The sequence below is a fragment of the Phyllostomus discolor genome, chromosome 5, assembly GCF_004126475.2.
Source record: "Phyllostomus discolor isolate MPI-MPIP mPhyDis1 chromosome 5, mPhyDis1.pri.v3, whole genome shotgun sequence".
Classification (NCBI taxonomy): domain Eukaryota; kingdom Metazoa; phylum Chordata; class Mammalia; order Chiroptera; family Phyllostomidae; genus Phyllostomus; species Phyllostomus discolor.
The window spans coordinates 169225142-169248139 of record NC_040907.2 but is presented as its reverse complement, the minus strand read 5'-3'; the positions used below and the strand labels follow the sequence as shown (position 1 = coordinate 169248139).

General features: G+C 54.1%; 1 protein-coding gene across 1 annotated transcript in view; it reads right to left on the bottom strand.

Annotated features, from left to right (window-relative positions):
- DMBT1 (deleted in malignant brain tumors 1) overlaps positions 1-22196 on the bottom strand; it is a 313958-nt gene extending 291762 nt beyond the window's left edge. Inside the window, exons 1-9 of the mRNA XM_036027425.1 lie at positions 22055-22196; positions 17953-18018; positions 17509-17568; positions 16053-16082; positions 13389-13700; positions 12161-12205; positions 3175-3504; positions 2199-2228; positions 236-565 (exon numbers count right to left, since the gene is read on the bottom strand). Of these exons, the coding sequence (XP_035883318.1) occupies positions 236-565; positions 2199-2228; positions 3175-3504; positions 12161-12205; positions 13389-13700; positions 16053-16082; positions 17509-17568; positions 17953-18018; positions 22055-22112 (1261 nt within the window). The 5' untranslated portion in view covers positions 22113-22196. The remainder of the gene's footprint in view (positions 1-235; positions 566-2198; positions 2229-3174; positions 3505-12160; positions 12206-13388; positions 13701-16052; positions 16083-17508; positions 17569-17952; positions 18019-22054) is intronic.
- Between the last annotated feature and the right edge of the window lie 802 nt (positions 22197-22998).

Genomic DNA, 22998 nt, shown 5'->3' with positions numbered 1-22998 from the left:
GTCCCCTCCAACAGTCTGAGGGTAATACCCAGACAATGCCAGGTTCCCATTCTCAAAAGGGTCCTTTCTCACTCAGACCAGGTGACATAACCTCTTGTGTGCCTGCTGTCCTAAAATAAGTTCCAGGAGCAGGGACGACACTATGAGGCTCAGGCAGGGTCACTGGAGTGGGAATCTCATCAGCTCTGAGCAATATCACCAGATGAAAGGGAAACCCACCCTGTGTGAGGCCCACCTGAGCAGATGACACCAGCGTCCTCCCCGTGGTTGCAGTTGTGTGAGTTCCAGCCTTGGTGTGGGCAGCTCCATAGGTAGGACTCATGGCCTGAGCAGCGCACGTTGTCCAGGACAATGGGCCCCGAGCCCTGACCGAACCTGGCACTTCCCGGAGCAGACATAGCCCAGCCACAGCCCAGCTGCCTGCACACCACGTTGGCGTCATTGATGTCCCAGTCATCGTCACACACGGTCCCCCAGGAGCCTCGGTAGAGAACCTCCACCCGGCCCTGACACTGTTCACCTCCGTTCACCAGCCTCAGGTCCAAACCGCCTTCTGTCCCGAACCCTAGGCAAGGCACAAGAACACCTCTTCCATCCCTCTGTTGAGCCACCAGGCCTGAGGCAGGACCCAGACCCTTGGGACACCCTCATGGCCTAACGACCCGGGGACACAGTCAGCTTTGGACACGTGGGCAGGTTCCCCTTCAGCACAGGGAAGGAACACAGACAGCCCATCTCAGGTACAGGCTTCCATGCCCTCAGCACCAGGGAAAGGCTGCTCCCAGGTGCAGGAGCCTCCTTGAGGGCACCCAGTGAGGGGACAGGACTGCCTCCAGGACCCCACACGGGGCCTCCGAGCAGAGCTCCATGGTTCTGGGGGCTGTTCCCTGTGGTCGGTACCCTCGGGCTCCCCAGAACTCCTGGGGAACCACAGGCAGAGGCCCAGGAGTGATGGGAAGTGTTCCTGACAGGGGGCGCTCCTGCACTTTCACCCCCTCTTCTCAGGACAGCAGCTGCTGGCCCGGCCTCGCAGCCCTGTCTCAGAGGGACTGACTAGCCTGGCCTGGAACATGCACACTCATTCATGGAAGGGGGTCTCTGCTGAGACTCTGCCCAGGATCTCCCTACATATGGGATCCTGTGCCACCAGAGCACACGTAGGACCTGTCCACACACACTGTTTCTTTGCAGCCCCTCCATAGAGACAAAGATATCAGCCGCCCACATGCAACCTCTTTCCATCACGGTCCATCCCACCCTTGAATCAGGAGCAGAGGCAAAGCCCCTGGGGAAGGGGGTGACAGGAATAGGTACCTGAGTCTGTGCTTCCTGGAGCTGAGGCCGGGGCAGTGTTTGGCCATGTGCCTACAAATGACAACCAAGGGAAAGGTCACAGTTAGGGCTCACCAATACCGACCCTTTTCAAGTTTTGTGGGGGCACCAGGACAATTGCCCATGTGCATCCTGCCGCTTCCTACCTTAATGTGCACAAGCCTATTTGTCAGCAAGGTCTGTGGCATCTAAGGCCCTGTCAGAAACCCCACTGATTGCTCTAAATCCCAAAGCCTGCCGTGTTCTCTGAGAAACTGAAAAAACTTTGCCCTCTCCCAGCCCTGAGTCTTGTGCTCATTGATAGTTCTCAGAGGCGGACCTCTCTAGAACTTGGATCCCAAGCATCGGACACATGCATTTATAAGCAGGAGCCAAACAAGTGTCCAACTACATGACAAGTCATTGTCCTGTAGTTCTCCACCACCCCTTGGACCATCGTGAGGGATGTGTGAGCACACTCAACTCCAGTGTGTTGAAGGTGTGAAGACAGGGGACAAGACCGAAGTCTGATGTGCCATCAGCAGGCCCCCAGTGGTTTGGACAGTCCAGTACCCACAAAAAGTGCATCAGCCGGGATGTGACAGGGTCAGCGTCACGCCACTGGAGGCCATGTCTCTGAACACTGGCGGCCATCTTTAGGGACAGCAACCAGGTATTTGGGGAGAATATGAATGCATGGACAATACATGCAGTCCTGGAAAGGCCACGAATCGTGCCGCAGCACCCATGACACCTCAGTGATGGAGGACAGAGAGTGGCTGTGAGCATGGCCATGGTCACAGGGAAGGGATTCTCCCGGAGTGAGGAGGAGAGGCATGGAGGGGCAGACAGAGAAGACCTAAATGAGGAGGTCACTGACAACTCACCCGGCCACGGTGTCAAATGGGACTGAGCGGCTGTGAAGAAGACAAGGAGAATGTCAGACTCGGAACACACAATTGGCCCACCCAGATCTGGGGTTCGAGAACCTCTTCTTGCACCCACTGAGTAGACACCCCACACGTGCTCTGGCTGAGGACACTACAGCTAGCTGCACACAACTCTCTGGCTTTCCCACCACCTGCCTCACTTCCCTGGGGAATGATTTTTCTGTTTGTCAGAGCCAGTATCAGGGCTGAAGCTTGCCACCATTGCCTTGGGACACCCAGGGAATTAGCAGAGGAGGGCGCTAAGGACTGGGTTAGTGAAGAGGCCAATTACCTCGTCTCGAGATGTGATGATGAAGGCCCTCTATAACAGCTTCCAATATTTCTTCTTGCATTGTGTTACTGTCCCCAAGGCTTTCCCTAGCTCACCACAATGATTCTGTGGCCTCCTGATATCTCACACCTCACCCGACCCTCTGCTACCTGTTCTGTTGCTCACAAGGAGCTCTCTGCTGGTGTGGTTTTTTCTCAGTGTTACATTCTGGGCAGAGACCCAAGCACTGTGCTAACCAGAGAACAGGGTGCTTGCTACCAACCCTCACCTCCGACAAAGAGCTCTGCCTAAGAGCTTTGCCCCAGGAGGACCGGACTCGGGACGTGAGATCGTGTTCTGGAGGAAGGAGAAAAAGGCTCCCTGCTCTGCCATCAGAAAGCTGGACCCTGAGCAAGAACTCGTGCCACAGTCCCCTCCAACAGTCTGAGGGTAATCCCCAGACAATGCCAGGTTCCCATTCTAAAAAGGGTCCTTTCTCACTCAGACCAGGTGACATAACCTCTTGGGTGCCTGCTGTCCTAAAATAAGGTCCAGGAGCAGGGACGACACTATGAGGCTCAGGCAGCATCACTGGAGTGGGAATCTATCAGCTCTGAGCAATATCACCAGATGAAAGGGAGACCCACCCTGTGTGAGGCCCACCTGAGCAGATGACACCAGCGTCCTCCCCATGGTTGCAGTTGTGTGAGTTCCAGCCTTGGTGTGGGCAGCTCCATAGGTAGGACTCATGGCCTGAGCAGCGCACATCGTCCAGGACAATGGGCCCCGAGCCCTGACCGAACCGGGCACTTCCCGGAGCAGACATAGCCCAGCCACAGCCCAGCTGCCTGCACACCACGTTGGCGTCATTGAGGTCCCAGTCATCGTCACACACGGTCCCCCAGGAGCCTCGGTAGAGAACCTCCACCCGGCCCTGACACCGTTCACCACCGTTCACCAGCCTCAGGTCCAAACCGCCTTCTGTCCCGAACCCTAGGCAAGGCACAAGAACACCTCTTCCATCCCTCTGTTGAGACACCAGGTTGAGGCAGGTCCCAGATCCTTGGGACACCCTTATGGCCTAACGACCCGGGGACACAGTCAGCTTTGGACAGGTGGGCAGGTTCCCCTTCAGCACAGGAAAGCAGTAGAGACAGCCCATCTCAGGTACAGGCCTCCATGCCCTCAGCACCAGGGAAAGGCTGCTCCCAGGTGCAGGAGCCTCCTTGAGGGCACCCAGGGAGGGGACAGGACTGCCTCCAGTACCCCACACGGGGCCTCCCGAGCAGAGCTCCATGGTTCTGGGGGCTGTTCCCTGTGGTCGGTACCCTCGGGCTCCCCAGAACTCCTGGGGAACCACAGGCAGAGGCCCAGGAGTGATGGGAAGTGTTCCTGACAGGGGGCGCTCCTGCACTTTCACCCCCTCTTCTCAGGACAGCAGCTGCCGGCCTGGCCTGACAGTCCTGTCTCAGCGGGACTAACTAGCCGGGCCTGGAACATGCACACTCATTCATGGAAGGGGGTCTCTGCTGAGACTCTGCCCAGGATCTCACTAGAGTTGGAATTCCATGCCACTATGGCACACGTAGGACCTGTCCACACACACTGTTTCTTTGCAGCCCCTCCATAGAGACAAAGATATCAGCCGCCCACGTGCAACCTCTTTCCATCCATCCCACCTCTTTCCAGTCCATCCCACCCTTGAATCAGGAGCAGAGGCAGAGCCTCTGGGGCAGGGGGTGACAGGAATATGTACCTGAGTCTGTGCTTCCTGGTGCCCAGGGCATGGACGTGCTTGGCCATGTGTCTACAAGTGACAAAAGAGGGAAAGGTCACAGTTAGGGGTCACCAATACTGACTCTGTTTAAATTTTGTGGAGGCACCTGGACAATTGCTTCCGTGATCATGCTTCTTCCTACCTAATTTGCTCAGGCCTACTTGTCAGGCCTGAGCAAAGGTTTGTGTGATCCAAGGCGCTTTAGAAATCCCACTGATTCCTGGAAATCCCTAAGCCTCCTTTAGTCTCTTCTAAACTGAAAAAGCCTTACCCTCTCCCAGACCCAGGTCTTGTGCTCACTGGTAGGTCTCGAGGCTGACCTCACTCTAGAGCTTTGATCACAAGGGTCAGTGACATAGATTTATGAGCAAGAGCCAAACAAGTGTCCAATTAATGGCAAATCACTGTCCCCTCTTTCTCCAACATCACCTGGGCCCTCTGCCGGCACTATAGAGATGCAGGTGTGAGCATGCTGAACCCCAGTGTGTTGACGGTGTGAAGACAGGAGACAAGACCGAAGTCTGATATGCGGTCCTCATGACCCCAGTGATTTGGACTGTGCAGTGTCACAAAAAGTCCATGAGCCGGGATGTGACAGGGTCAATGTCACACCACTGGAGGCCATATCTCTGAACACTGGTGGCCATCTTTAGGGACCACGACCAAGTGTTTGGGGAGAATACGAATGCATGGACAATACATGCAGTCCTGGCAATGCCACGAATCCTGCCGCAGCACTGTGGGCGTCTCAGGGATGGAGGACAGACAGAGGCTGTGAGCGTGGCCATGTTCCCAGGGAAGGGATTCTCCCGGAGTGAGGAGGAGAGGCATGGAGGTGCAGAAAGAGATACATAAAAGAGGAAGTGGCTGACAACTCACAAGGCCACCATGTTGAATGGGACTGAGTGGCATTGGAGAAGAGAAGCAAAATGTTAGAAGCGGACCACACAGTTGTGTGACTCAGATCCAGGGTGGATGACCCTCTTCTGACACCCACTGAGGGGACACCTCCCACCTGTGCCCTTGCTGTGGACACTACCGCTGGCCGCCCAAAACTCTCTGTCTTTTCCATCACCTGCCTCGCTGTGCCCGACGAATGAGCCTTCTGTTTGTCACAGTCAGTGTCATGCCTCAAGAGGGCCACCAAAGCCTTGGCTGACACCCTGGAAATTAGCAAAGGATGACCCACAGGACTGGGTTACTCGAGATGCCAATTATCTTGCCTCCAGATGTGATGACAGTGGTGCTCTCTAGCCATTCCCAGACTTTCTACTTGCATCGTGCCACCGTCCCCAAGGTCCTGCTTGAATCACCAGCATTGATTCATTGTCCTCCTACTGCCTCAAACCTCACCCACCCTCTGCCACTTCTGTGGTTCACAAGAAGCTCTTGCTCGTGTGTATTTTCCTTAGTGTCACATTGTGGCAGAGCCCTCAGCACTGTGCTCAACAGAGAGCAGGGCTTGCTACCCACCCCCACAACCGTGATAGGGCTCTGCCTAAGAGCTTTGCCCCAGAAGGAGCGGACGTGGCAGGTGAGCTCCTCTTACAGAAGCAGAATGAAAAGCCTCCCTGCTCTGCCATCAGGAAGCTGGACCCTGAGCAAAAACAGGGTGCCACCGTCCCCTCCAACAACCCATGGACAATCTCTAGAGAATGCCCTGGGCCTGAGTGCATCCCCTACATTATCAACAAAGCAGGTGACATAACGCCTTGTGTTACTACCAGGGACAATACTATGAGGCTCAGGCAGGGTCACCGGATTCATAACCTCATCAGTTTTGAGCAATATCACCACATGAAATGGAGACATACCATGCGTGAGACCCCCTGAGTAGATGACACCAGCATCCTCCCCCTGGTTACAGTTGTGCAAGCTGTAGCCATGGTGCAGGTAGCTCCACAGATGGGACTCCTGCCCTGAGCAGTGCACATCATCCAGGACAATGGGCCCCAAGGCCTGACTGAACCGGGCACTTCCCACAGCCAACATGAGCCACCTACAGCCCAGCTGCCTATACACCACATTGCTGTCATTAATGCCTCAATTGTTGTCACACACAGTCCCCTGTGAGCCTTGGTAGAAAACCTTGACTAGTCCCTGACACCGTGGATGAGCCTCAGGTCCCCAGTGCCTTCTGTCCCTATCCCTAGGGATGGCTCAGGAACAACTTATCCTTGATTCTGTGGAGCCACAGGGCCTGAGGCAGGTCCCAGACCCTTGGGACACCCTCATGGCCTAATGACCCGGGGACACAGTCAGCTTTCGACATGTCTGAAGGTTCACCTTCATCACAGGACAGAAGCAGACACATCCTATCTGGCCAGGTCAAGGCTGCTTGCCTGTGCGGGGCCCTGCATAAGGGCACTGAGGGAGGGCACAGGACTGCCTCCAGGACCCCACATGAGGCCTCCTGAGCAGAGCTCCACAGCTGTGGGGGCAGTTCTCCCTGGTTGGTGCCTGCAGGCTCCCCAAAGCTCCCAGATGACTCCAGGCATAGCCCCAGGAGTGATGGGAAGTGTTCCTGACAGGAGGCGCTCAAGCCCTTTCACCTCCTCTTCTCCAGGCAGCAGCTGGAGGCTTGAATTCGCACCCCTGTCTCAGCGGGACAGACCCGGTAGGCCACAGCTTGCACACTCAGCCATAGAAGGGGGTGTCTGCTATGCCACTGCCCAGGATCTCGCTGCAGTTGGAATCCTGGGTCACTATGTCACACGTAGGACCTGCCCACACACCCTATTTCTTTGCAGCCCCACCATAGAGACAAAGATATCAGCCACCCACGTGCAACCCCTTTGCATCAGGGTCCATCCCACCCTTGAGTCAGGAGCAGAGGCAGAGCCCCTGGGGCAGGGGTGACAGGATATGTACCTGAGTCTGTGCTTCCTGGTGCCCAGGGCGTGGAAATGCTTGGCCATGTGTCTACAAGTGACAACAGAGGGAAAGGTCACACTTAGGGGTCACCAATACTGACGGTTTCCAACTTTTGTGGGGGCATAGGATAATTTCCCATGTGTAGACTGCCGCTTCCTAACTTCATGTGCTCAAGACTATTTTCAGCATGGTTACTAGGGTCCAAGGCCCTGTTAGAAATCTCACTGATTCCTCTAAATCCCTAAGCCTGCCCTGTTCTCTTGTGAACTGAAAAAGCTTTGCCCTCTTTCAGCCCTGAGTCATATGTTCATTGGTAGTTCTCAGGGGCGGACCTGGCTCTATAGTTTGGATCCCAAGGGTCAGAGACATACATTTATAAGCAGGAGCCAAGCACGTGTCCAACTTCATGGCTAATCATCGTCCCCATAGTTCTCCACCACCCCATGGGACTGTGCCTGCCCCATAGGGAGGCAGGTGTGACCATGCTGAATGCCAGTGTGTTGAAGGTGTGAAGACAGGAGAGAAGGCCAAAGTCTAATGTGCCATCAGGAGGACCCCAGTGGTCTGGACGGTTCAGTGCCCACAAAAAGTGTATTAGCTGGGATGTGACAGGGTCAACATCATGGCACTTGAGGCCATGTCTGTGAACACTGGCGGCCATCTTTACGGACAGCAACCAGTGTTCGGGGAGAATATGAATGCATCGAAAATGCACACAGTCATGCAAATGCCACCAATCCTGCTGTAGCACTGTAGGGATCTCAGTGATGGAGGACAGAGAGAGGCCGTGAGCATGGCCATGGTCACAGGGCAGGGGTTCCTCCCGAGTGAGGAGGAGAGGCGTGGAGGTGCAGAAAGAGAAGACCTAAATGAGGAGGTTGCTGACAACTCACCAGGCCATGCCGTCGAATGGGACTGAGCGGCTGTGAACACGAGAAGGCAAATGTTAGACTCGGAACGCACAATTGGCCCAACCAGATCTTAGGTTCATGAACCTCTTCTTGCACCCGCTGAGTAGACGCCCCACATGAGCCTGGTTGTGGACACTACAGCTAGCTGCCTGAAACTCTCTCTTTCCCACCACCTGCCTCACTTCCCTGAGGAATGATTTTTCTGTTTGTCAGAGCCAGCATCAGGACTGAAGCAGGCCACCATTGCCTTGGGACACCCAGGGAATTAGCAGAGGAGGGTGCTAAGGACTGGGTTAGTGGAGAGCCCAATTACCTCGTCTCAAGATGTGATGATGGCGGCCCTCTATAATGGTTTCCAATCTTTCTCCTTGCATTGTGTTACTGTCCCGAAGGCCTTCCCTAGCTCACTGCAATGATTCTGTGGCCTCCTGATATCTCACACCTCACCCGACCCTCTGCCACCTGTTCTGTTGCTCACAAGAAGCTCTGTGCTAGCATGTTTTGTTCTCAGCATCACATTGTGGGCAGAGACCCAAGCACTGTGCTAACCAGAGAACAGGGTGATTGCTACCCACCCCCATGACTGACAAAGAGCTCTGCCTAAGAGCTTTGCCCCAGGAGGACCAGACTCGGGATGTGAGATCCTGTTATGGGGGAAGGAGGAAAAGGCTCCCTGCTCTGCCATCAGAAAGCTGGACCCTGAGCAAGAACTCAGTGCCACAGTCCCCTCCAACAGCCTGAGGGAAATCCCCAGACAATGCCGGGTTCCCGTTTGGACTAAGCTCCTTTCTCACTCAGGGCAGGTGACATAACCTCTTGGGTGCCTACTGCCCTGGTCCAGGGTCCAGGGTCCAGGGTGGACACTATGAGGCTCAGGCAGGGGCCCTGGAGAGGGAATCTCATTAGCTCTGAGCAATATCACCAGAGGAAAGGGATACCCACCCTGTGTGAGGCCCACCTGAGCAGATGACACCTGCATCCTCTCCGTGGTTGCAGTTGTGCGAGTTCCAGCCTCGGTGCGGGCAGCTCCACAGGTAGGACTCATGGCCTGAGCAGCGCACATCATCCAGGACAATGGGCCCTGAGCCCTGACCGAATCGGGCATTTCCTGGAGCATACGTGGCCCAGCCACAGCCCAGCTGCCTGCACACCACGTTGGCGTCGTTGATGTCCCAGTCGTCGTCACACACGGTGCCCCAGGAGCCTTGGTAGAGAACCTCCACCCGGCCCTGACACCGTTCACCGCCGTTCACCAGCCTCAGGTCCAAACCGCCTTCTCTTCTGAGCCCTAGGGAGTCCCAGGAACACCTCCTCCATCACTGTCTTGAGCCACCAGGCCTGAGGCAGGTCCCAGACTCTTGGACACCCTCATGGCCTAACGACTTGGGGACACAGTCAGCTTTGGACACGTGGGCAAGTTCACCTTCATCACAGGACAGGAGCAGAGACAGCCTATTACGCCAGGTAAAGGATGCTGCCCCGTATGGAAGCCTTTATGAGGGCACCGAGGGAGGTGACAGGACTGCCTCCAGGACCCCACACTGGGCCTCCTGAGCAGAGCTCCACAGCTGTGGGGGCAGTTCTCCATGGTCAGCACCCTCAAGCTCCCCAAAACTCCCAGGTAACCACCGGCACAGCCCCAGGAGTGATGGGACATGTTGCCAACAGGAGGCGCTCGATCCTTTTTACCCCTTCTTCTTAAGGCAGCAGCTGGAGGCTAACATTCGCACCCCTGTCTCAGCGGGACAGACCCGGTAGGCCACAGCATGCACACTCAGCCATGGAAGGGGGTCCCTGCTATGCCACTGCCCAGGATCTCACTACAGTTGGAATCTCGTGTCACTGTGTCACACGTAGGACCTGTCCACACACACTGTTTCTTTGCAGCCCCTCCACAGAGACAAAGATATCAACCACCCTCGTGCAACCTCTTTGCATCACGGTCCATCCCACCCTTGAACCAGGAGCAGAGGCAGAGCCCCTGGGGCAGGGGGTGACCGGAATAGGTACCTGAGTCTGTGCTTCCTGGAGCTGAGGTCTCGGCAGTGCTTGACCATGTGTCTACAAGTGACAACAGAGAGAAAGGTCACAGTTAGGGGTCACCAATAGGGGTCACCTTCTGTTTGTCAGGACTGGTGTCATGGCTGAGACAGGCCACCAGAGCCTTGGCTGACAGCCCTGGAATTAGCAGACGAGGACCCTAAGGACTGGGCTACTGGAGAAGCCAGCGATCTCACCCGGAGATGTGATGACGGCAGATCTCCATAGCAGGTTCCACACTTTCTCCTTGCATGGTGCCACCGTCCCCAAAGCTCTCCCCAAGGCCCTCCCTAGCTCACCAGCGTTTATTCATTGGCCTCCTGCTATCTTACACCTCAGCCTGCCCTGTCCCACCCGTTGTGGAGTTCACAAGGAGCTCTGTACTCCCGGGTCTGTTCCTCAGCATCACATTCTGGCAGAGCCGCAAGCACCGTGCTAAGCAGAGAACAGAGCTTCCTATGCACCCCCACATCCGTCAAAGCGGTTTGCCTCAGGGCTTCACCCCAGGAGGACCGGACCACCATCATGGAGGTGGACTCTGAGCAAGAACATGGTGCCCTGATCCCTTCCAACACCCTGGGGACAATTCTGATAGAATGCTGGGGTCCTGTATGGAACAAACTCTTTTTTTCACTCAAAGCAGGTGACATAACCTCTTGGGTGCCTGCTTATCTTGTTGCATTGGCTAGCTTCTTTAATACAATGTTGAATCATTGCGGGGTGTTGAAGGGTATACTTGTTTGGTTTGTACTTTAGTATAAATGCTTCTAATGTTCATCCATTAAGTAGGATTCTAGCTTTAAGCCTTTGATTTTCGAATTGTTTCTAGGAGCCCTGGTGCTTGTGCAAGGCCCCAGCAGGAGCCTACATGGTGCTGGGACTTGGAGAGAAGATGACCCGAGAGCTGCTGTTAACCCACTGTCACCAGAGCCCTCGTTTTTTGTCTGAATTGTCATCTGTCGGTCTGCTACGTGAGGTCTTTTTGGAGGTAGAAGAAGTGTGACTTCCCCCTGCCCATAACCCCACCCTCTCTGGAGGCCCTGACAGCTCTAGATGAGTCCTGTCTGCTGTCCTGTGACATAGGCAGATGGCCGAACCCCTCCAGCCCCTCATAGGCCCTCCTGGCTAGGCATGTGGTACCAAAGGGCTTGTCAGCCTTGGCTGGTATTCCTAACACACTGCAGGATTCTCAGGAGAAATCATTATAGAGTGAAGGGGCTCTTCTGTTACAGCTGATGAAACTAAGAATTTGGGGCAGAGACCTGGCTAACTTAGAACACAGCCAGTCTCATCCTCAGCTCTAGTGACATCTGTGTCCTTAATCAGAGGGAACAGAAAGAGAAGGAAAAGTCAGGCTTTGCTCCACGGGCCTTAGGGACAGAAATGCCTGATGCATGTGCCATTAGGATTCCCAGCTGATCCATGCTGGGTCCTCACTGGGGCTTCGGTCAGAGTTTCTAGGGTCAAAATTTCCCATGGACAACGGGCAGTGACTTTCCTTCTCAAGGCCCAGGCTGCCAGGACCTCAGGCTCCATGGAGTGCACCTCCCAGCTCTCCCCCTAGAGGCCCCACAGAGGGATGCATGGGACCTCTGCTGCCCACAGAGTGAAGGACCATGGTCCTTCTATACTGAGATGAGCCGAGGTGTCCTGGTATGAGCTCAGGAGAGGGCACAGGCAAGGACGCTGCTCAGCATGCTGCCTCTCCAGGCCCTGCAGCCAGAAACCCAGCACGTCAGCCTGGCCAGGAGGCAGCAAGCTTGGTGAGGACCACAGGAGGGGGCACTGAGCATGGATAACAGGACTCCCGAAGACAGGACACCTAGCTCCAGCTTGGAGCTCCTTGGAGACACCCGGGCAGGTTGATTCCTCCTGCATCTCATGCATATATGGTCCATGCAAAGGATACCCATTCAGGCCTGAGGCCTTGTTCAGAGGGTTCCCCTCAGGAGCTGAACACCCCCATCTCTCACACCTCCTGTTCCTCCCCTGGATCAGGGTGCAGTGGGGTAAAGAACCCACAGGGATACCATGTAACAAACGTTACCTTCCGCAGCCGTCGTCTGGGGCCCCTCCGTGGAAAGCACAGAAGCTATAGAGTGGAGAGAAGAAGAGGTCATTTGATGCTAGCCCTCATTTGAGGAGGGCTGGCCTTCCTCCACCTGGGCCCTGAAACAGGTGCTGGAGGCAGAGATCCAGAAGCCCAGCAACTGCTAAACAGCTATGATTCCTCCTTGTGAAGCAGAACTCTTCTCTCTGACCCTTTTCCAGCCTCCTTTCAATGCTGGGAATCCACTAGGGACATCCCTTGCCCCTGTCACTATCCCTCCCCTCCTGAGTCCCACAGTCTACAACCACAAAATCCCCCAGTTAACTAACATCCTCCTAGCCACAAGGCTGGACATCAAACAGCAACTGCCTGTTTCTGCAGCTCCCACACACCCTCAAATGACAAACATCCACCATCACTGAGAGATTCCTCAGAAAGTGGCCCCAACTGGAAGAAAGGCCATTTCTCATGATGCACCCCCACATGGTGAAAAAACCCTCCCCAGAGTGACCACTCCAGGGGCCACACTCTCCTGGGGAAGCCATTCTCATGATGTGGTTGGGTCATCAGGGTCACATCCTGTGTGTAGTGGCATGTGCACACACCAGGCCACATAGCAAATACAGAGGTTGCTCTAAAGACGACAGTTTACTAGAAGCTCGCCTCTGGGAGGCAGTCTCCACAGAGGGCTCTTTGGGATTTACAGTTCCCAGCGCTCTGTGAGCAGGTGGCTTGCAGCACTGGCATTTGCTAGGTCAGGCCAGGGACAGCTTTCCTTTTCCACTGAAGGTGTAAATATCTTTGCTTGTCACTTAATCCCCAGTAAAGAGAACACATTACTGACTCCTCAGTTTGACTCCTTGTCCCCCACCTTGAAAGGGAGGAGAAAGGGCCACTTGAGAAGGTGTTTGCTCATCGTGGGACAGGGACAGTCATGACACTGCCCATTGCATCAGCCAGCTCCGGAGGGGCCTGAGATTGAAACCCACCCCCACCACCTCCCAGCTTTAGGACTTCAGCCAAGTCACTTGCCCTCTCTGGGCCCCCATTTCTCTAGCTGTGAAAAGGGAACCCGATACCTGCCCTCTAACATCAGAGAAGACATGACTTAGAGTAGAGCAGGTAAATGGCAAAGCATCCCAGCATGCACCATGATGTTAGAGACCAGAGGAGCTGATGTCCCCAGACTAGCACAGGTGACAGTACAAGGTGATGTCTGCACTACCTGAGCACACGACTCCTGCGTCTTCCCTGTGTCTACATTCGTGGCGGTTCCAGCCACCGTTGGGGCAGCTGGACAGGGAGGACTCCCGTCCTGAGCAGTCCACTGTGCCCAAGAGAATGTTCCCGGAGCCCTGGCCAAAGAAGGCCTCCCCTGGGGCCGACACCGCTTGGCCACAGCCAAGCTGCCGACAGACGACCTCTGCATCCTGGATGTCCCAGTTGTCGTCACACACGGTCCCCCAGGAGCCTTGGTACAGGAGCTCCACCCGGCCCTGACACTGGTCACTTCCATTCACCAGTCGCACAGGCAAACCTGCGTGGACACAATGGGGAACAATTGTGCTCACTCTCAGCCTCACTGGCTGTCACCACCCAGCCCTCCGTGTCCTCTTCTCTCTCCTTCATGGAGCACGGCCCCTTCTCCTTCATCGATTCTTCTCCTCTTTGGGGACCTGACAGTGCTGCTCCCCCAAGTTCTGTCTCAACCCCCTGAGGAGCTTTGCAGTGAGAGCCCCAAATCCAGCTCCCCAGCGCTGATTCCCCTGACGACCCCAGCCCCAGACTCTACCACAGGTGTCCAACCTTTCAGCATCTCTGGGCCACACTGGAAGAAGAGTTGTCTTGGGCCACACATTAAATACACAAACACTAACAAAAACTGATGAGCAAAATACGGCTTTAAGTAAATTTATGATTTTGTGTTGGGCTGCATTTATAGCCATCCTTGGCCACGTATGGACTGTGGCTGTGGGTTGGACACCCTTGCCGACATTTCAGTGGCCTCCTGGGTACCCCACCACACCCCCAGACTCAATACAGTGTCTCTCCTCCACCTGAGTCGAAAGGGTCACCATGTTCCACAACAACTGTGCTGGAAATGTGGGTGTCATACTTGACTCCTCCCTTTCTTCACCTCTTATATTCAACTCACGGCCAAGGTCATTTTTTCTGTTAACCCCCCACCTTTGTGCTAGGTTAGATCGTCTTTCTCGGGAGCCTGGTCTCCTGCAGGAGACCCCCAGTGGACCTCCCTGCAGCTCCCCTCCTTTCTCTGAGCCATGCACATTCATCAATTCAACCGGGATTTATGGGGTGCCCACTCTGTGCTCACCCCTGTGCTAATAAGAGTCATCTGACTCACCAGGCTGCCTCAGGTCTTATCCTGACAATGTACAGCTAGGTTCAGGTCACTGCTCAGAATTCCTCAATGTATTCTACTCCCATGTGGGTCAAGTCCAAAGTGGCATTTGTCCAAGAGTGGGCCTCCAGATAACCTTTCAAGCCTCGTGTGAGGGCCTTAGAGATTCACACCGTAAAGATGAATCTCACTGTAAAGATGATTCTCACCGTAAAGATGATGTCGGGCAGGAGTTCGTAGGTGCCCCATTCCTGCCTGACATGAGCCTGTTCACCCTGACACAGACTGTACAAGGGAAGCAGGCAGCGAGTCCCGAGAGATCCAGCCCAGCATCCTAACTGCAGGAGCCTAGTGCTGGGTGTGGCTTTTTGATGCTTAGTGCGAGGCTAGGAGAGCTTTATGGTCCGGGAGTAACCAGAGAGTTGGAACGGGGTGGAAGGTAGGGGCAGGTGGTTGCTGTGGTTGCTGTTAAGGGGAGGGGTCAGGGAAAGGATAAGGAAAGGCCAGCGGGGCTGTGTCTAGGGAATTCCCAAGGTGCACCGTGGGCCTCCCCACCCTTCTCGCTGCCCCTTTCTGGTCACTCCTTTGAAGGGTTCCTGCAAAGGAGCTGTCAGTCTCCCAGCCTCAGCCTGTCCCTTGCTGGGCATCAATCACCAGGAAATGGCCCCTCAAGCAGCCCCCACCCCGGCCACTTCCAGACCATCAGGGCATGCTCCAAAAGGGTGGGGACTGGCCTCAACAGAGCCAGGAACTCAAAGGCAGGGTCAGCTGTCCCAAACGAGCACAGCATGGACCCTGACCCATCAAATTTGATGCAAAGGGTACACATGCTCACTGAAGAGAATGAAGAGAGAAGGATGCATTGAGTAAGAATCATGGGCAGAAGCAAAGGCATCTGTCCTGGACTCAAATCTCTGCCTAGCCACTTACCCGCCCCATGACCTTACACATGTAACTATGGACAAGTTAGTTAATGACGCCCTGTTTTACCCATCTACAAAGTGGAGGTAATGGTAGTACATACTCCCTCAAGTGTTGTTAGGATGCTTTCATGATAACAGGACTTACTGTGTGCATTACTTGGGCATGTACTATGTGCCAGGCAGCATTCCAAATGCTTTTCTATATAGTACCTGAGTGGGTGTATGAAGACAATTTTGTGCAGCGTACACAGCAAGCTCCTGGTACTTGTTAGCTGTCTTCAAGATAGCTTCATTAACTGTGACAGCAGACACTGACCCCCACCCCCATCTCTGCCGACATCAAACTAAAGGCAATCTCCTTCAATGAGTGACCGAGAGGCAGAGCGAAGGAAGAAGAATGACAGGTGGAACACACCTAAGGTCTCGGGCATTCCGTGACCTCTCCCTCCCCACCCCCACATTCTAAAGGGCTGGCAGGCACTGGCTGTGTCTAAGACGACATCAGCCTCAACTAGCCACGGGCCGTAGCAGCAGAACTGGTGGACCCAGGCAGTGAGCAATACAACCCTGGGAATACAAGGTTTTTTTTAGAAAAGGGTCTTACCATAGTCTGTAGTCCGGGCGGTCCACTGACCTAGAAAGAAACCAATTGCATCTTAGGAGGTTCTGTCTTTTATAGATGATCTACAGACATTGGCTTGAGCTTCACCTCCAGTTCCACCAGGGGGCGCTGTGGTTTCAACCTTGGGTTTGCATGTCCCCAGTGTTCTGCTCAAGTGTTTGGGGGTCTGCAATACTAAATGACTATGTGTTGGATACGGGATGTGCAGTTACGTTAGATGTAATAAAGGACGTGTCTCTTTGTCCCCTAATGCTACAGCTGACAGGCTCGGGAGGTTATCTGTGCTCAGAGAGCAGGGCTGGACAGGAGGAGGCACAGCACACTGGGGTTCAGGGTTCCAGGCGGCAGCGGACTGTGCCTTCCAGTCTGAAATGCAGTCGAGTCAGCAGTGGGAACAGCCCCTCAGAGGCCCCCTCAAACAGTAAATGTCTTGATTTCAGATATCCTGGTCCGTCTTGTCATACCCCGAGAAATTGTAACGCTGCCTTGAAGAACACTGACATCTAGAGCCCCCTGTCCCCAGGTCCCTGGGGCACCGGGCGTGACATCATTAAACAATGTGCAACCTGGCCCAGCCACCCCTGGGCCCTGACAATGGCCACCTCCTTCCACCAGTCTCCAGGCCCAGTCCAGAGGGAGACACACAGACAGCCCCGTCCACCCCTTCCGAGGGACAAGGTGTCAGGCCCCCGTGTGAGGCCGAGAGCCCTTCCTAGTGACTGAGGATTCAGAAAAGACAGAGCAATGAACCCGATTCCTCAGCATGTTTTAGGGTCTCGACGTAACGAGCTAAACTTTCCTGCCTCTTCAGTGGAGTTCGGCCAGCCTTGTGTTTGGGGGGTACCTTTGTGGCAAAGTCACTTTCGGGACCCATTGACGCCTCTGGCCTGAGCTCTCAAGTCCAGTTCCGATCCTGAACAGCTAGCTGTGCCCGTGGCACACCCCTGCCCACGTCCGGGGAGCGTGCCCAGCCCGTGGGCACTGTGGCGGGACTGCTCCCCACTCGGCAATCGGAGCAATATTATGGGGCCAACGTGGGAGCTTCTAAGATGCCTATGTCCCTGCCCCTCAAAATTCCTCGCTGCAACCTCTCTTCTCCCTCACACACAGCTAAGGGTGTTGATTTTTAAAGCTTAATCATGGCAGGTGATTTTGAGGTTCCCCTAACATGGGAACCTCATATCACGTGCAAGAGTTTTATGTATATGACCTCAGCTCATCCCCAAAACAGGCCTGTGGGGACACTGCAGCTCAGGGAGGTGACCCAAGGCCACCTGATTGGTAAGTGACAGGGACAGGCAGCTTCTCTTAACCATTCCACTGTTCTGCCTCCTGGGACCTCTTTTTGTAACATGTGGACCATGTGGTCCAAACTGTGGTCTGCACTTCTGCACAGGCTGGCAGGGGTACAACCAGAGAGGAGCTGTTGAGAAGTTACCACTTGATGCACCGGCTGAAGCAGAGGCATCCGACGCTTCCCAAAGACGTGTAAAGGAACCTAGAAAGGAAGAGAAAAAATAAGTGATTATACCAGAGAGCCCTAGTTGGGTGCGACTGTCCCCACCTGCCTCTGCTTCCCCGTTGACCAGCTAGAACCCCTGCTGGACACCCCATGGGGCAGTGTGGGGGGAGGGGGGCAGAGGTGTGAGGGGGAAAAGGTGTAGCTGGGCAGAGGCTAGCTAGCATGGAGACCCGGGCTGTGCTCCGGTCAGCGTGGGACACCTAGAGGACGAGGCTACAGGCCCAGGTGGACCCCGTCAGAGGATGTCCGTCCTGTCCTACGTCTCAGACCCAGCAGGACTCTCTGCAGCAGTCCCCCACCCCGAGTCCTGGTGGGCGGCCCTGGGTCCCACAACCACACAGGCCCCGAATGTAGAGTTACCAGTTGACACGTGTGTCCTTCCAAAAGTGGTTTCCGAGCTGTCTTCTCTTGTCGGTGTTACAGAAACTACAAAGAAAAGAAGGGCACATGAGAGTTCCTCTAAAAGCAAGCGTTAAATCTGACCCCCCGGCTGGTGGGTGTAGGGGGTGGGGGGGCCCTTGGAGCATTAGTGGGGCCTGTCACATTATATTTATTATTTATTCTAATCCTCACCCAAGGATGTGTTTATTGATTTTAGAGAGAGAGATATCGATGTGTGAGAGATATATCGATCAGTGTCCTCCTGTACATGCCCTGACCAGGGATCGAACCTGCAACCCAAGGCTGGGCCTGTCACATTGTTAATTCCCTCAGCGACTAGGGGCTAATCTCTGACTGCACACAGGAGGCGCCGGGCTGAAAGTCGAGGGGGGAAGGAGGGACCGGCCAGGGCTCTGGAGCTCGGAGGCTCCGGCAGCCAGACTGGGAATCCAGTGCGGACCCGGCAGGGGAGGCCCCTCCAGCCAGCAGTGGGTGAATCAAAGCGCATTTGTGTGTTTTCAGCTAAAACGAAATATTTAAAATGTGTATGTATCCTATCTGAGACATTTTTTGAGTAACCAACCCACTGGCTGTCCCAGTCGCATTAGGAAAGAGTTCTGCCCTGGATGGCATAGCTCAGTGGATTGAGCGTGGGCTGCGAACCAAAGTGTCACAGGTTCAATTCCCAGTCAGGCCACATGCCTGGGTTGCAGGCCATGACCCCCAGCAACCGCACATTGATGTTTCTCTCCCTCTCTCTCTCTCTCTCTCTCTCTCTCTCTCTTTCTCCCTCCCTTCCCTCTCTAAAAATAAATAAATAAAATCTTTAAAAAAAAAGAAAAGAAAAGAGTTCTTATTAGGGCAATGGTTCTCGAAGTGGGTTCCATGAAACAGTAGCACCAGCCAGGCCCTGGAGCTTGTCAAAAACGTAAGTTCTCAGCCACCCCCCTCACCCTGTGCCTGGAGGCAGCGCCCAACCATGTGCACTTCAATCACACCCCAGATACAGCGGGGTATGCACTAGCATTTGGAAACCGCTGACCTGAAGCAAACGTAAGGACACGGACCAGCGATTTCAGAGGAGCAGTAAGGAACGATTCATCCAGCAACCGCTCACCGAGCACCTCCTGGATGCTAGACTCCAGCGCGATGCCACCTTCGGAAATTTGCTCCTGTGCTCAGGGGCCCAGGGAAGCGGTCAGAGGTCAGGGCGCTAGAGGCTCTGATGGAGAAGAACCCCGGAGTCCAGCAGAGGCACACGTGCTTTCCTGGCACTGTCCCAGGAAGGCCGAGCAGGGCGAGCCGGCAGGAGGGAAGACGTGGGTGGGCTGACAGGAGCCCGGGGGATAAGCTGCCCCTTGAGAACAGCCTCGTAAGGAGGAGACTGCAGACACTAAAGGAAGCTTCTCCGCCGTCTCGCCGTCTCCCGGCACTTGAAGAAGTGCTTCCTGCGACCTGATGTCACGCACATTAAAGACGTCCTCACAGTGCCCGAAAAGCCCCTGCGTTAGACTTTCCCCTTCTCTTGAAGGCATCAATGAGCCCCAAACTCCAAACCCCAAACCCTTGAAAAAATATGGTGAGGGTATGTGCAGGATTAACAATTTGATGGGAATTCGTTGGTGAGCAATTACTAGTTTCTCATTTTGCAAAACATTGACCTTGACGAAATGGGACTGGTGGAAGCTAAAAGTGTTTTGGGGGCAGCTCCACAGAGCTAGGGAAAGGCTGCGGAGCCAATGGAGCACCCCCACACCCCCTCCCCAGCCTCCCCAGCCTCCCCAGAGTCAGCGTCTCGCCTGGCCGTGGTGCCTTCGCCCCGACAGCCCCACCAACGTTGGCACCTTCTGGTTAACTAAACTCCAGAGTTTCATTTCTATTTCACCAGTATTTTCTCTTTCTGTCCTAGGGTCCAGTCCAAGATGCCACCTTGCACATGGGGAGTTGTGTGATGATAAAAACTTTGGGAAATGCCCGGGAGGCTAACACTGGACGGTTCCTAGGCAGTGTCTGTGCACCGGACACTGCACTGCAGGGGTGACCTCCTGTCCCTGTAAGGTTGGACACAACACCATTTACAGATGAGCACACTGAGGCTCGCTGAGGCCCTGCAGCTGGTGAACGGCAGAGCCAAGGCATGGCGAGGAGCAGCGGGGCTTCCGGGGCCCCTCCGCCTGGCCCACATCTGATGCACTGACTGTTCTCTAGAGTCTGAGCAGAGACCAGAGTGCAGGGCCTGTGCTGTGGGCCGTCTAGCACAGGCCCCCTCCCACCCCACCCTGCCCAGGGCCCAGTGCTGAGCGAATGGCTACAGTTCATCTCTGAGGCTCTCTGCAAGGAACAGCAAGGGTCAACGGGCTGAAACTGCTACCCAAATGCCAGCGGACCTCCTCCAGGTTGGAATGCTGGCCCGGCTGCTACCAGCTACTGACCTGGGACAAGCCACATAGCCCTTCTGAGCCTCAGTTTCCTCTTCTGCGATGTGGAGATAAAGAGACCTAAGTTTGGGGTTGTTAGCAGATTTTAGACAAGAGGAGATGGGTGTGTTGTCTATCTAGGTGCCTGGTGTAAAGTGAGTGCACTGCAGAGGGTTAAGTCCACCTCCGGACCGCAAACACAAACACATGTGTGCACATGTGTGCGTGTCTGTGTGCACAGCACACAAAACTTTGTGGTAAAACCACAGGCTGTCTTCATTCAAGAGCACTGCTGCCTTACGCCCCTTCATGGATGAGGACGGGGCAACCCTCTCCCTGTCCTTTAGGGCCTGACATGCATCCCGTGTCCCTCCCTAGACTCAGTGCAAATCCAGGGATGAACTTGGTACCAATAAATCTAGAGCTAAGAACACCGCCTCTGGTTTTCAAATGTTTTCATGGAAACACCACCTCCAGCCCCAGACTGCCCAGAGCCAGCACCCACTAACGTCCCCCGGACAAGAGGGAAGGTGACGTCCTCCAGCTGGCCGGCTGGTGTCACCATGTGCTGCACACACATCACACCGTGCAGCCGGCTCCCCATCACCAGGGCCTCAAGGACTGGGTTTGGGTCCTGCTTTCATGAAGGCAATTCCCCCAATGAACCTTCATCTTCAGAGCATCACCTTCAGAAGACTAGGGTGGGAGGGAGAGTTCCAGAAATTATCTGAAAATTAGGAAGTTTTGCCCTGTTTTCTGAAATTCATGAATGTAGCAAAAAGGGATATCAAGAAGTGTGGATAGTGGAAGAGAACAAAGTTGGTAAAAATGAATTAAGGGAGGGAGGGGGGATAGAAAGAAGGAGGAAAGCAAAGGAAAACAGAAGGAAGAAACAGAGGGAAAGAGAGAAAAAGAGAGGAAAGGAAGGAGGGAGAGACAAGGATGCCGAGTACATGAGAGAGTAACTGAGACCGAGAGGCAGGGAGAGAGATAACAGGTGAGATGGCTAATCACCTAGTTCACTGAGTTTCTCCACAAAATGACACCAAGCTTCAATGGTCCCCACGATTTGCCCATGACTCTTTCACATACATTTTATACCTTGACGCTCTAAGAACACAAAGATATGCTGAGCTGCCAAGTTCATGTCACTTATCCAAAGCAGTGAGCAGCAAACACACACTCAGAACCTTAGTGATCTTGCCTGTGCTCTGCATCCACTTTTGCTCAGAAAATTATGAAGCCAGACACACCTGCAGAAAGAAGTCATGTAACAACCAATGACAGGGGCTGTCTATACTGCCCATTTCCACAGGATTCAAATTTATGGCAAAGTTTTAGGGCCTCCTGATAGCACACATCCACCTCAGGAATTTTCTAAGACCAGTCGGTGGATTGTTGAACTGAGTGACTCACTGAAAACACTGACTTAGTGATGGCCTTGTCCCACCACAGCCATTGCACTTTGCAGCCAGAAACAGAGAGAAAAGAGCCATTCCTTTTACATACTTGCAACGACAACTATGAGCAAAGAACTGCCTCCTCCTTGATATAAAAATCCCTTTGAAAATGAAAGTCTAGCACCCAGGAAGAAGCAGATACAATTTGCCATGACTTGGAGTGGCAGGAGTGAAATTTAAAAATATAGCAATTACATATAATACCTGAAGATAGAACTTGACCAAATAGGCACATTTGAAGGATGAGTCTGGAGATCCCCATTTTGCTGGGTTCTTCTCACTTTGAATAAAAACCCCTTGGTATTTATAGATTCCTAGCTGAAAGGAGGCGTGTCTCCTATCCCATCCCTGCCATAAATCAATAGGAAGGAAGAGAGGGACCTTGCTAACAGTCAATAGCTAATCTGTGGGAACAATTTAGGTGTGTTAGATTGATTGCCGTATGAATAACCTGGCAACTCTCCAACTGCAAAAGCACTGACATTCTTTAGACAATTTCCAACTTCCTTCTAGGTGAGCCTCCAAGGTTCTCAAATGCTCCCTGAATATAGGTTTCATTTTACTCCTAGAGAATCTGAATTCACTGATGGGAAGTTGGCCCCAAGGGTTGGGTCAGAGCAGGATGTGGGCTGCTGGGCAAATACAGGACCTGGTGCCAAGGGGGAAGCCTCTCTTTGGGCTCAGTTGTCCTGGCAGGGCACCCTCTCCTTGGCCCCCAGCCTTGGAAAAAGGAGGGTGGCCTTCGTGCAGACGCAGCTACTGAGTAGAAACCAGTGAGATAAGACCATGGAGTCTGTGGGCCCATGCTACCCTGAGCCACAACTTCTGGATGCCACCCTAATTCCATAGCCCAGGAGCTGAGAGACATGGGGCCTAAGACTGAACCACCTCCACCCACTTCACAGGCTTTAATATCTTGTTCTGGGCATTCACACTGCAGGAGGCTTGGAGCTTGGCAGACCCACAACGCCAGCCCTGATCTCTCCCTGCCTTGCACACAATCCCTCTCCTTGGTTTTGTTTTGTACTTATCACTTTGCCCTTTGAGACCCCAATCTTGACCACTGGACTCTAGTAAAGCCCCTACCATCTACCAAGAAGGTTGCCTGTCATTTATTTTTATCAAAATGCCTTCGGTGGTTGGTGAAC